At 43.7% G+C, this 12873-nt stretch overlaps 1 protein-coding gene across 1 annotated transcript in view; it reads right to left on the bottom strand.

Moving 5' to 3' along the window:
* LOC115130481 (X-linked interleukin-1 receptor accessory protein-like 2) overlaps positions 1 to 12873 on the bottom strand; it is a 295213-nt gene that overhangs the window by 102013 nt on the left and 180327 nt on the right. The window contains exons 3-4 of the mRNA XM_029661669.2: positions 10257 to 10443; positions 9873 to 10026 (exon numbers count right to left, since the gene is read on the bottom strand). Of these exons, the coding sequence (XP_029517529.1) occupies positions 9873 to 10026; positions 10257 to 10443 (341 nt within the window). The remainder of the gene's footprint in view (positions 1 to 9872; positions 10027 to 10256; positions 10444 to 12873) is intronic.

Raw genomic sequence — 12873 nt, 5'->3', positions numbered from 1 at the left:
TATAGAAACTCCGTCTGTTTGGGCACTCAGCTATGCTGTCGGTAATGAGCGATCAGGCAGGCCATTGAAGGAGTGTAATGGGACGTACAGATGGATGTAAATGTCCACATTACAGCTAGTAAGTCTCTTAGAGCAGCACCACAGAACATTACTCTAACGGCAGCAGGCTCTGCACTAGCCTTCCATCACTGTGACAAATGAGCACAACACAGTGGCTGGATACCTTCCTACTCCCGACAGCCAACAAGATCCTCTCTAAGATTTAAGAGTGTACCACTATAGCCCTGTTTTGCTATGGACTGGCTTTAAATTGACATTTAGATGAAATATGGTCTTTATTGTTATTGTTACATGCTTCAAAGCAAGTGGAAGTTAACTGCAGATAATAACGTAGCTATATTAGATCCATAGAGTAGTACAACACTTACGACTTAACTGTGATATGAAAATGTACTTTGATAGAGCATGTATTTTTTCTATTCAATGCAGTATCTCTTGGCAATAGTAACAGAGCAGCTATGATTTTGGGGTTATTCTGCTCTGCAGAGAAAGATAACATTGTCTTCTTCTCTCAGAATGTGGAGGAGAAGTAAGGGGGTGTGGAATCAAGCTGTCAGAGCGAGCTGTCTGTGTCTGTCTGTACAGCAGGCAGGGAGGCAGGCAGGGAGACATGGGGCTGTGGTCTGTTACACTATGAGGCTCTAGGATTGGAAGAGAAAAGAGAGTCAGTCCTCATGGTGCCCGATTGAGGAAAAAGTGGTTATAATCAAGCGTGGCAGTCAAAGGTAATAACAAGGTCAGTGAATTGTGAAAATCAATAGGGAATTAATCAATATAAGTAAATACCACAGTTTCGAGCAGATTTTTTTGTTTTTTTTAAATACAGGACCGTTCTGACTCATATGCAACACCAAAGGCTCTATTAATGTAAAAAATGCAATTTCACAAACATGTTGAAAATGTCCTATAGCAAACCCCCAAATATCTTTTGTCACCCAATATACAGCAAAACATTGATCATGTTCCGGGTAGCCTCAGAAAATAATATCGACGTATACGCTGATTCGGGGAGTGAGTTTATAAGGAAGTGTATAGGAGATGTTGTACCTATTGTGACTATTAAAACCTACCCTAACCAGAAACCGCGGATAGATGGCGGCATTCACGTGAAACTGAAAACGCAAAGCACCGCATTTACCATGGAAAGGTGAGTGGGAATATGGCTGAATACAAACCGCGCAGTTATTCCCTCCGCAAGGCAATCAAACAAGTGAAATGTCAGTATAGAGACAAAGTAGAGTCGCAATTCAACGGCTCAGACGCGAGACATACTGTATGTGATAGGGTCTACAGACAATCACGGACTACAAAAGGAAAACCAGCCACGTCACGGACGCTGACGTCTTGCTTCCAGACAAACTAAACACTTCTTTGCCCGCTTTGAGGATAATACAGTGCCACTGACGCGGCCCGCTACCAAGGACTGCGGGCTCTCCTTCTCCGTGGCTGACGTGAGTAAGACATTTAAACGCATTAACCCTCGCAAGGCTGCCGGCCCAGATGGCACCCCTAGCCGCATGCGCAGACCAGCTGGCTGGTGTATTTATGGACCTATTCAATCTCTCCCTATCCCAGTCTGCTGTCCCCACATGCTCCAAGATGGCCACCAGTATTCCTGTTACCGAGTATGCAAACTGAACTAAATGACTATAGCCCCGTAGCACTCACTTCTGTCATCACAAAGTGCTTTGAGAGACTAGTCAATGATCACATCTCCTCCACCTTACCTGTCACTCTAGACCCACTTCAATTTGCTTACCGCCCCGATAGGTCCACAGACTATGCAATCGCCATCACACTGCACACTGCCCTATCCCATCTGGACAAGAGGAATACCCATGTAAGAATGCTGTTCATTGACTATAGCTCAGCATTCAACACCATAGTATCCTCCAAGCTCATCATTAAGCTTGAGGCCCTGGGTCTCAACCCCGCCCTGTGCAATTGGGTCCTAGACTTCCTGACAGGCCGCCTCCAGATGGTGAAGGTAGAAAACAACATCTCCACTTCGCTGAACCTCAACACTGGGGCCCCACAAGGGTGCGTGCTCAGCCCCCTCCTGTACTCCCTGTTCACCCATGACAGCATGGTCATGCAAGACTCCAACTCAATCATCACAACAGTAGTAGGCTTGATTACCAACAACGACGAAACAGCGTACAGGGAGGAGGAGAGCGCACTCGAAGTGTGGTGTCAGAAAAACAACCTCTCACTCAATGTCAACAAAACAAAGGAGATGATCGTGGACTTCAGGAAACAGCAGAGGTAGCACCCCCTATCCACATCGATGGGACAGTAGTTGAGAAGGTGGAAAGTTTTAAGTTCCTCTGCGTTTACATCACGGACAAACTGAAAATGGTTCACCCACACAGACAGTGTGGAGGCGGAAGAAATTTGGCTTGTCACCTTAAACCCTCACAAACTTTTACAGATGCACAAATGAGAGCATTCTGTCTGGCTGTATCACCGCCTGCTACGGCAACTGCACCGTCCACAACCGCAACGCATCACCAGGGGAAAAACTACCTGCCCTCCAGGACACCTACAGCACCCAATATCACAGGAAGGCCAAAAATATAATTAAGGACAACAACCACCCGAGCCACTGCCTGTTCACCCCGCTACCATCCAGAAGGCGAGGTCAGTACAGGTGCATCAATGCTGGGACCGAGAGACTGAAAAACAGCCTCTATCTCAAGGCCATCAGACTGTTAAACAGCCATCACTAACACAGCAAGGCTGCTGCCTACATACAGACTTGAAATCATTGGCCACTTTAACAAATGGATCACTAGTCACTTTAATAATGCCACTTTAATGATGTTTACATACTGTATCTTGCATTACTCATCTCATACTGTATGTATAAACTGTGTTTTAAACCATCTATTGCATCTTGCTTATGCCGCTCTGTAATTTCTCATCCATATATTTATATTTATATATTCTTATTACATTCCTCTACTTAGATTTGTGTGTATCAGGTAGTTGTTGTGGAATTGTTAGATTGCATGTTAGATATTGCTGCACAGTCGGAACTAGAAGCACAAGCATTTCGCTACACTTGCAACAACATCTGCTAACCATGTGTATGTGACCAATACAATTTGATTTGATTTGAAAACCAGACAGAATTAGAAAGGAAACTGTCTTTTCAATTATACAAATCTAACACAGGTCCTGCCAGATCCCGCTTGTCAAAAACAAAAGATGATAAAGTTCATGGAAGTGAAGCTGCCATAATGATATTCAGGGTATCAAGCTCATCCAAAGTTCCTAAATTATAACGAGAGCAGCGCTGAGGATGACAGAGCTCTAATTCACTACCTTGTCATGCTAAATAATCTAGACGTAAAATCAATACCAATATGCTGTTTAAAAGCTTGTGAAGTCAACCTCCAGGTCGCTGGCAACACCAGACACACAATTCTGCGAGGCTACAATTAGGCTGTATTGATTAACCAATTATCCCTCAGTGGACCACTATGGATGGTAATGATCTATTAATACTAATTTCATTATTCAACTATTCGTCAACAACATTAAAGAGTCCCCCTTTTTAATAATGCTGTATTCATTAGAATTGTCACCAGATCTGGAGTGACTCTGGGCCTTTCTTTCTGCTTATCGTGACACACTGTGAATCCTAATGAAAAGGAAAAGAAGAAGCAAGGAAAGAGAAAGAGAAGAAGAAAGAGGCGCAGGAGGGGTCCAAGGCCGATGCTGCACTGTGTCAAACTATAGACTCCCTCAGTGACTCAGTTTATTCAGTGTTAAAAAAACACTGTGATGGCCTCCGGATTTACACACGGTAGGAGTTTACTAATTCTACTTTGGATAGGGTGCACTCTCAGATTGCAACACCGCATTAGCGTTACACATCTCTTCCGATTTGCATATTTGCAGTGAGACATCAACGTTCGTGTAATGCAGCTCTTATGACTGAATGGATATGTGTAGACAGATTTGCATATCTGCTCTGTTTCCTCTCCTAAGATGATCTTTTGAGAGTAAAAGAAAAAAAAAACTATTCTCAGGAGGAAATGTCTCTAGGTGACATAATGCAATTAGCTTGACCAGTGACTGAGAGTGTTTCCTGTCGATGGACAAATGAGCCTATTCATGCTTCTAATTTTCCAACTCACTGAGCGAATCAAATTGAAGAGTCCCCACTGTGCTGCTTCCATCGGTAATCACTGGGTATCAACTCACCTTCAAATAATACATCTCTCCTGACCCGGATAGAGGTCTCTGATAACTTTCTATACCAGGTTTATTAGAGCTGTTAACACAGACAATGAGCGCTCACTTCAACTTCCTTTGTCACCTCACCTGACACCTATTCATACGAGACATCCATTAGAGCGGGCGTTTAAGAGGTGCCTCCAGAGTAAAAGTCCTCCAATGGTACTGTTCAGAATGTTAATGGGTAAACTTGAGATAATATAAGGTATTGGGATTCAACTAAAGTAAGTAGGCCTATAGTGTTAATGCTACTCAATATGGCTCTGTGTAAAAGCCCAAGTCTAATTTAGTCAAATCTCATGTTTGCAACAGTTTCTGAATTTCACGCAACTCTTTCAGTCAAATCTGCTAAAGGTGTAATATAAAATGCACTCACAAAGGCAGTTGCTTAGGGACAAGGTTTAGGGACATACCCTCAGTACAGTGGTATGTCCCTCCCCTGTGTGTGTGTGTGTGTGTGTGTGTGTGTGTGTGTGTGTGTGTGTGTGTGTGTGTGTGTGTGTGTGTGTGTGTGTGTGTGCGCGCGAGAAAGGAGAGAAAGGGTAACCCCCTCTGGCAAGAGAGAGCGACAGGCAATCGAGAGGCCAGCCCTGTCACGCCTCATCTGGGGAAGACGCCCGGCCGTCGTGTGTGTCCTGACAAGGTGTGGACTTATTTAACATGAAACCCAAGTATTCCAGAGCTTTTGACTCCGCTGAAACAAATGTGTTTATAGTCCGGTGGCGTCACTTGGCATATGAAGACAAACAGGACACGCCGGTGTCTAGGGACAGGCCATACATCCTGCTCTTTCCCTTTAGCTTATTATCAAACACCCTTCTCCTCTCCTCTCTCCTCCCCTGTCCTCCTCTCCACGACTGCAGTCTCGCCCTCCTCCCGTCGCCTCAGCAGGAACAACGCGTAGCTGCACTACTTTAGGACCCGCGACCACACGCATTTAGATATGGGACCACTTCAATCTGCTTTAGCAGTAGGCTTAACTCCTAATTGAATGTATCTGCTTCACTTGCTTGCAAAGTGATCTATCCAAGGTTTGACCGCAGTGTTTTGGGTTGTATGTGTCCGGTTATTCAATCTTAATGCATTTTCAGTGTCGAAACAAGTCAAATCCATTTTGCGTATCATTTGATATGCATATGCTGGTTTACAGATATGTGACAGGTCAGATTCCCTGAGTAAAGGAGGGAGGATAATCACAGGTAATGTGCTGTACTACAGACATACTTCACAAGCATTTAAATGTTTCAACGTTTACAGCCATTTATAAACATTTATAGTATATAAATATAGCAATCACAAATATTTCAAAACTGCAATATACTTTAAATACAGTTCATTGGAAGTATTTAAAATGGTTTAGTGCATATATTTTATAAACGGCATATATGCCCTACATCTTTTTGGCTGTTTTCAGTGGTATCTGTATAGGTACCATTGACAATAATTTCCCTTACCACAGAAATATAAATTTAGTTTAGAATCATGCACATCTTATTTTTGTTCTGTAAGCTTCTTAATATTTGATGGACTAACCTTTCCTTGAGGACATTCAAGCACCATTTGTAAAAAAATAAAAAATAATCATACTCTCTCTGACGCACATAGTTTTCTGTTGCCAGAAAACCACTTAATATTACTTTTTTTGGGGGAGGCAATTCTATCTGCTGGATTGAACTGCTCCTTACTCTTAACATGTTTCGTAAATTAATGGGCTCATATTTTCCCCAAAAAGACCCAAAGGATACTTTTTCTTGTTCTCCATTTCACTTCTCCTAAGAAAATAAAAAAAAGTAGTCACGCTGATCTTGGGAAAGAGCAGGACAAAGCCCATGTGAACACAGACAATTTCATGATGAATTATGAGGTAATAAAATAAATAGGTCATGGGGTTTCCACATGGGTAAAAAGGTAGCCAAGAGGCTCGAGTCTAAAGGCAGAACTCGCAGGCCTAGCTGAGAAGGAGGGAGACAGGAAGAGAGGATTCATGCACAGCCCATCATCTCTCCCATTGTTGACTTAACCGGCTGCGGAAGGTGTTACCATATTTGAATGAGTCTCGGAGACGCATGACCGTGGTAACTCACCTCTTGCAGTAACCGTTAAATTTAGCCTGAACGCAATGTCCTTTCATAAGAGGAATTTTACTTTGAAATGCATTTTGAAATATTTATGACCAGGGTGCTGACTATGGAGAGGGAGAAGAGGCTTTTCTTGGTCATTCTGGTTTTTGGGCACAAATCTGAGCCTTTGCCAAGGTTTAGCCTCCCCTACACTCTGCGTGAGTTCAGTACTGTATTGCTACTATACTGCAGGCCATTCAGTAGCATATTGTCCCTACAGGCTCCTTCCAAGGCCTTATCGTTGGCTCTGTTGTTGCCTCTTGAGAATAGTGAAATACATTTTATTAATTTAGCAGACGCTCTTATCCAGCAATAAGGGTTAAGTGCATTGCTCAAGGGCACATTGACAAATCTTTCACTTAGTCAGCTCGGGATTCAAACCAGCGACCTTTCGGTTACTGGCCCAATGCTCCTAACTGCTAAGCTACCTGCCGCTCGTTGAATACTGAAATAAACAAAGGTGTCATACAATGCTACAGTAATACAGTAATACAAGGCATATGGACCCAAACATGGTAGCTTAAAACAGTTCCTGACCAGCAACCCCATTAATATTCCTCCTCTAAGAAAGTAGGCAAGCCCCCTGCCCCCTGGAAGCCTGAGTGTCCTGATTGACCTCTCTGTGTGCTTAAAGCTAACTAACCCAGGCCTTGTCTAACCCTGGCTTGGCTCACCACCCAACCAGCAGCACACTAACATGGCATCTGATCCTACGGGTCAGCGCCCCAGGCAGGCTGTAAACCATGTGGAATCCAGCTCCAACATTACACCACTCACTGGAACTAGCACGCCTAGCGCTTAACTTAGCAGAAGGCATGTGAGTAAGTGAACAAACAATGGCTCAGTTAACCGACAAGACAAGCATATTCTTCACATATCAGTGAAGCAGATGTCTTTCATTTTAGCAGATAATATTAGCCTGCCGATACTGCCTCTGTTCTTGCTTTGTAATGCTAGCTCATTGAATACTGTTGTTTAGTGAAGCATAGTACTGTGTCTGTTTTGGTCTCTGAGTTGCATGTAAAATAATGTGTGTGTGTGTCTGTCTGTCTGTCTCTCTTTCTGAGTTTGTGTGTGTGTGTGTGTGTGTGTGTGTGTGTGTATGTGTGCGTCTGTTGAGAGTTAGAATAGTACAATACACAAGGATCAGTAGTTTTCGTCTTGTTATGCCACTCACAGACAGTCACTCAATTAGCCCATGTCAGCAAAAGAAAAATAGATTGGTCAATTTGTCTAGTTAATCTAGCCAGCTATCTAAACTTGTAGTAATCATGACTGAATTACCGACCGGGCACGCACGGAACGTGCCCAGGGGCCCTGACCTCCAGGGGGCCCCCATTGATTTTGTTAGTCACTCTCGTTCAGATATAAACCTCATGAATGATATGGCAAACTGTTGATTTACGCCTAAATAGACATGCCCAAAACCCAATTGTTTTTCATGAGATGGCAATAAACAATAACTGGTAATGCTGCATAGTTTCAGAAAGGTCTGGAACTCACATTTCTGGTAAAAAAATTTTTTTATACATTGCTGAGGTATACTCACTGTTGAGGACACAAGCTCAAGTCATAATACAAATATTATGAAAATGTAAAAAATCATCTGATTTTTTTCCTATTCAACAAAAGTGGGTCAATATAGTTTTAATTATAAATGACTTACTTTCAGATTTCAACTTTCTTAAATAAATATGATCATACTTAGTGACGGTACAATATTGGCACCATTTCATATAAATGACAGAGACTTTTCTGCCCAACGTTCTCTGAGCTGCCCCGAGACACCATTAAAATGTGTGCAGACTCGTTACAACTTCAGCTTTAAAGACAAAGTGATCTCGTCCGTCGGTGACCAAAAGAAGGTGGTGCTGTTCAGATTCTATGAAATGATTTGATATGTTTCCCTGATGAGAGCTATAAATCCAACATTACAGGGAGATGAAACTACTATCGTTGCATCCACAAGACTCTCCTGTTCCATATGCGCTTCTGCAAGCACAGCTGTGAGTTTCAAAGGCACAGGAAATCTCACAGCTGCGGATTGCAATAGCATACAGTATATGAATCAGGACAAGTAGCGCTTTTAGGGAGTGTTGTGCAATTGATGTTGTGCCGTTCACGGTCCGAACCTGGCCAGAACCGCTCCAAGTCCCCTGTACAAAAGGGACTTAAACATGGGAAAATGTGTAGAAAAGCAGCAATGTAGGTATACAACTGCAACAACAACAAGAAGGTCCAATAAAGAAAATGTATTTGTTTACCTTTTGTTAACTAGGCAAGGCAGTTAAGAACAAATTCTTATTTACAATGACGGCCATCCAGGGAACAGCCTTGTTCAGGGGCAGAACGACAGATTTCTACCTTGTCAGCTCAGGGATTTGATCCAGCAACCTTTCGGTTACAGGCCCAAAGCTCTAACCACTGCCGCTAATTGTGTAGCTAATAGGCTATGTGTTTGTAGATCGACTGAGGTGAATGAAGTTACAGCAATCAATGTGATAATGTCTGGAGTCATTTTTTCTTGTTTTTGCTGTTCTTCAAATAGCATTTCAGAGGTTTTTACAGCCCTGTGTGTATGTGTGTTGCAGTTTGCATGGTGATAGAACTGTCTTTCACTCTGTATTGTCTGGTTAAGGCTCCTATCTGTTTCAGTTTCATTGCTGTATGTATGTAGTGGACTCGTGGCTGGGTGTAGTTTCTGTGTGTTTCTGTTCTGTTTGTAGTGTAGCTACAGTCAGAGTCAGTGCTGCCTGCCTAGTGCAGTCTTGGGGCTCCAGCAGATTGGCTCCACTCTGTTTCAGAGGGGGGCTAAGCAGGCAGGCAGGCAGGCAGGGTGAATGAGCTGGGGGGTTGATTTCACACTGCAGTTGGCAGCTGCTCTTCCTGCAGTCAGGACCCAGCACACACCCCAAGGGTCAGACTCACTGGCCTGGAATCCCAGCCTGCCTGCCTGCTGCATGACAGAGGCAGCAGAGGAGGAACAAGCCCAAAATGTGAATAAATAAATCCATCTCACGTCACAGTGGTTGCCAGCGTTTACACTGAAGGCTGATGCATCACAGACACACAGTGACGCTCCACTATGCTCCTGTGATAAATGGTGTGTCTCCGCAGTGCATCCGGTTTACAGCCGGGCGCACAGTGTTTTATCTTTGATCGACCAAACTTTGAGAGGAATGGGCATGAGAATATTAAGTGTAAGAGTGCAAAAGTGCATCCTGCGGTTGGACGTTGATGTAAATCTTTACGTTCTCACGTTTCACGGCAACTGATTTCAGATCACGTCATTCTGAATGATAATCATGGCCAGCTGTCAAACTCGTTTTAGCATTGTGCACATATAATACAAACATTCACACAACAATATCAAACAAAATCATACTATACATGTAATCAGACATATACATACAGTATGTGCACACCCACATGATATGAGGGGCTCACCTGTGACTTTGAGCTCTGTGGTCCTTCTCACCACCCGGCTGCCATACTTGAGCTCACAGGTGTAGTTCCCCCCGTCGTCCTCCTGCACCTCAGGGAACCAGATGTTGGTGGTGTTCACCATGATGGAGCTCCGCCATGTCTTCTTCTCACACTCCTAGACAGGCAGGACACCACGTCAACACCACACACACCATGTTATATCATGTCACTTTCAACTCTTTTTTAGTTTAGTTTAATAAGATACCCATTAGTCCACCAGAGCTAACCTTCATGGGTTCATATACAAAGACTAGCACTGCATCCCAAATGGCATCCTATTCCCTATACAGTGCATTAATTTAAACCAGAGCCCTATGGGAATTTTCTGAGAATAAGGGTTGTTACCTTATACCAGGTCATCTGGGGCTGCTTGTAAGGGGCGAGGTAATCCTCGATGTCGGGGCAGTTGATCATCTTGCTTTTAGTGATCTCGGCTTTCTCCAGGTGGCGTATTTTACTGTTGAAGCACAGGCCCTCGTCGTTCTCCTCCACCGCCAAGGACATGGACACCTTCATGCAGTAGGTGGAGTTTCTGCAGGCAGGGAGCATAACACAGGAGGCTTTATGTTTCCCCAAGTTCACCTCTAGCCAACAGTCATCACACACACAAAGCATACATCGATTTCTCCAGGGGGTTTCATCTGTAAACCAGCAGAGATCTTAAACACTGCCATTCATTCCATCAATGCCTCCCTGCCTACCTGTGATGATGTGAAGTGGGGGCTCTTTTTACTTTTTTAGTTTCCAGTTAACCACATCAAGAACAATGGGCAAGTTGAACATGGAGGTTACCTGAATGAAATATTTCAAAATGCTTCAATTAGTAAAGAGATGTGGCTCCCCCTGTAGTGGCAAGAGCACAAGCTGTATGGAGAATGAATTAGCATATTATTTCAATAGGCACCAGCCAGAAGTACAAGTCTCCTTCAGGGAGGCATGTGTCAGGGCAAGTGACACCCAGTTCCGCACGCAGCTACTGCCATGGCTACTACACAAGGCTACAGTACGTAGAGAGTGACTGCTGCATCCCCCTCCAATTGAAAATGCATGAGGGACTTCAGGCATAGGATTGCCCTGCAGTGGCATTGTGTGTCAGCCTCTCAAAAGCTAAGGCTCCCTGAACCTCCACTAGTGAATACAGTCTGTTTGATGCAAAGATTTAACATTTCGGCATGAACCATTTAGTTCGTTTTAGACTGGGACATCAGACGGATTTGTGTGTGTATGTGTGTGTGTGTGTGTGTGTGAGTGAGTTTGTAGATTGTCTGACATATCCGCTGTTTTGTGTGTGTAGAATTCCTGGCTGCGGTCCCAGGCAATAGAGATAGAGAGTACAGCTGTCCTGGGCTACTTTATTTACTCGAGGAGAAAATGAACTATGACTAAAATACTGTTCACAAGGGCGCTCACTGTGTCTGGTGACAACAGTCTCATATCGTGACAAATAATGGACAAACAGAGGACAGATGTGTGAAGTCACTTAGGACAAAATGAGGAGGCTATTTTCACTGGTCTGTTACTGACAATTAGCTGGAAGTTAATCACACTGCATAACTATTGTGCAAGCCTGATCCGATTGCTTCCACTGCATTAATAATTAATCACTCTCCTCCTGCAATTACGTTCATATGAAAATGCTCAGGTTACAGCTCGCCAATTTAATTATATGCTCAATAAAGAGGTATTTCGGTGTTTTTCGCGGTTCACGTTTACATCTGTTAACGTGAGCTTCAAATTAATTTTACAATTAATCTAACACAGCAACTTTCAAGATGCTGCCCACCCAGCTGAGTCCGTCCGTCCGTCGCATGGGTCAGTATGCTCGGGCTCTTAACACTCTTGAGACATGAATGAATAAGCATTGAGAACTTCCATTAGCCTGCATGACTTCCTTCCAAGCTGATTTTACATGTAATTTCCCCTACACAGGTTTCTGTGTGAGCCGGGGCACAGAGAGCCAAACTGTGTACATGCTCTCATAGCAGAGGTCAACCGGGCTTCAGGCTCTATCCACAGTGGATCTCAGTAAATGACCCTAACACATTAACGGTGCTAAGTAGTTTCCTATATCGCTGGAGGACCAGAGGTCAAAGTAGGAGCCCTTAATTGCAGCAATCTGATCTTGGAGCTCTATGGGCTAAACATCCATAGACGACCGAGAAAGTGACTGAGGCACTTCTGCAGGCAGGTCGGCCATGTTGTTCTGTTCTGCTGCTTTGTCTCAGAACCACCTGAGAAAGTACATGGCCTGCGAACAAACATCTGGAAGAGACTTGTCTGTGGAGATCACTTGCGATTTGTGTCTCAGCAGCAGTGACATCACAGCTCCCAGCCCTGGAGGAGGAGACATACAGTACACAGGACAGCTCTCCAGGGCACCCTGCCACGGGCATTCCACTCACACAGGGAGAGGATAAGAAGGAAGTTGAAGGTGAAATCGTATGATTAATTCACTGATAATGAACCTTATTCTCTGCCTTTCCTCCACAAGCCCTAGCTCTCATGTAACACTCTCTGTGGATCAAGATGGCCTAGGTGGACCCAAGGGCCAATTATACTGAATGACAAAAGTGTTGCTCTATGAGCGTCATAGAAATGAGCACTGTCTGCCACTGTGATTTGACCTGTTTTCATTATGGATTGTCTGCTGAGATGGCCTATACCACAGAGAGCAGAATCATGGCACTTAACACTAATTTTTCATAGAGATTAAACATTATATTTAATTAGAAGGCACTAGTCCATCCATTTGTCGATGACGGAAAAGGAATAAAAGTGAATTATGTAGTTTAGTTCGAAATGGTTGATCCTATTGGTATGAATTATGATGCATTGCTAAAGCTTTCTGAGCTTTTGAATGGTTTTATCGGGTCCCCAGATGCTATTGCAAGTCTCTAAAACTCTGTATGGGGAAACTTTCCTATGCAATCTCCCGCCTCGCTTGCACTGGAGTTTGAAAATA

Source organism: Oncorhynchus nerka, linkage group LG6 (genome assembly GCF_034236695.1).
Source record: "Oncorhynchus nerka isolate Pitt River linkage group LG6, Oner_Uvic_2.0, whole genome shotgun sequence".
Taxonomy (NCBI): Eukaryota; Metazoa; Chordata; class Actinopteri; order Salmoniformes; family Salmonidae; genus Oncorhynchus; species Oncorhynchus nerka.
Note: the sequence above shows the minus strand (reverse complement) of the source record. Positions and strands in the feature narration are given on the sequence as shown.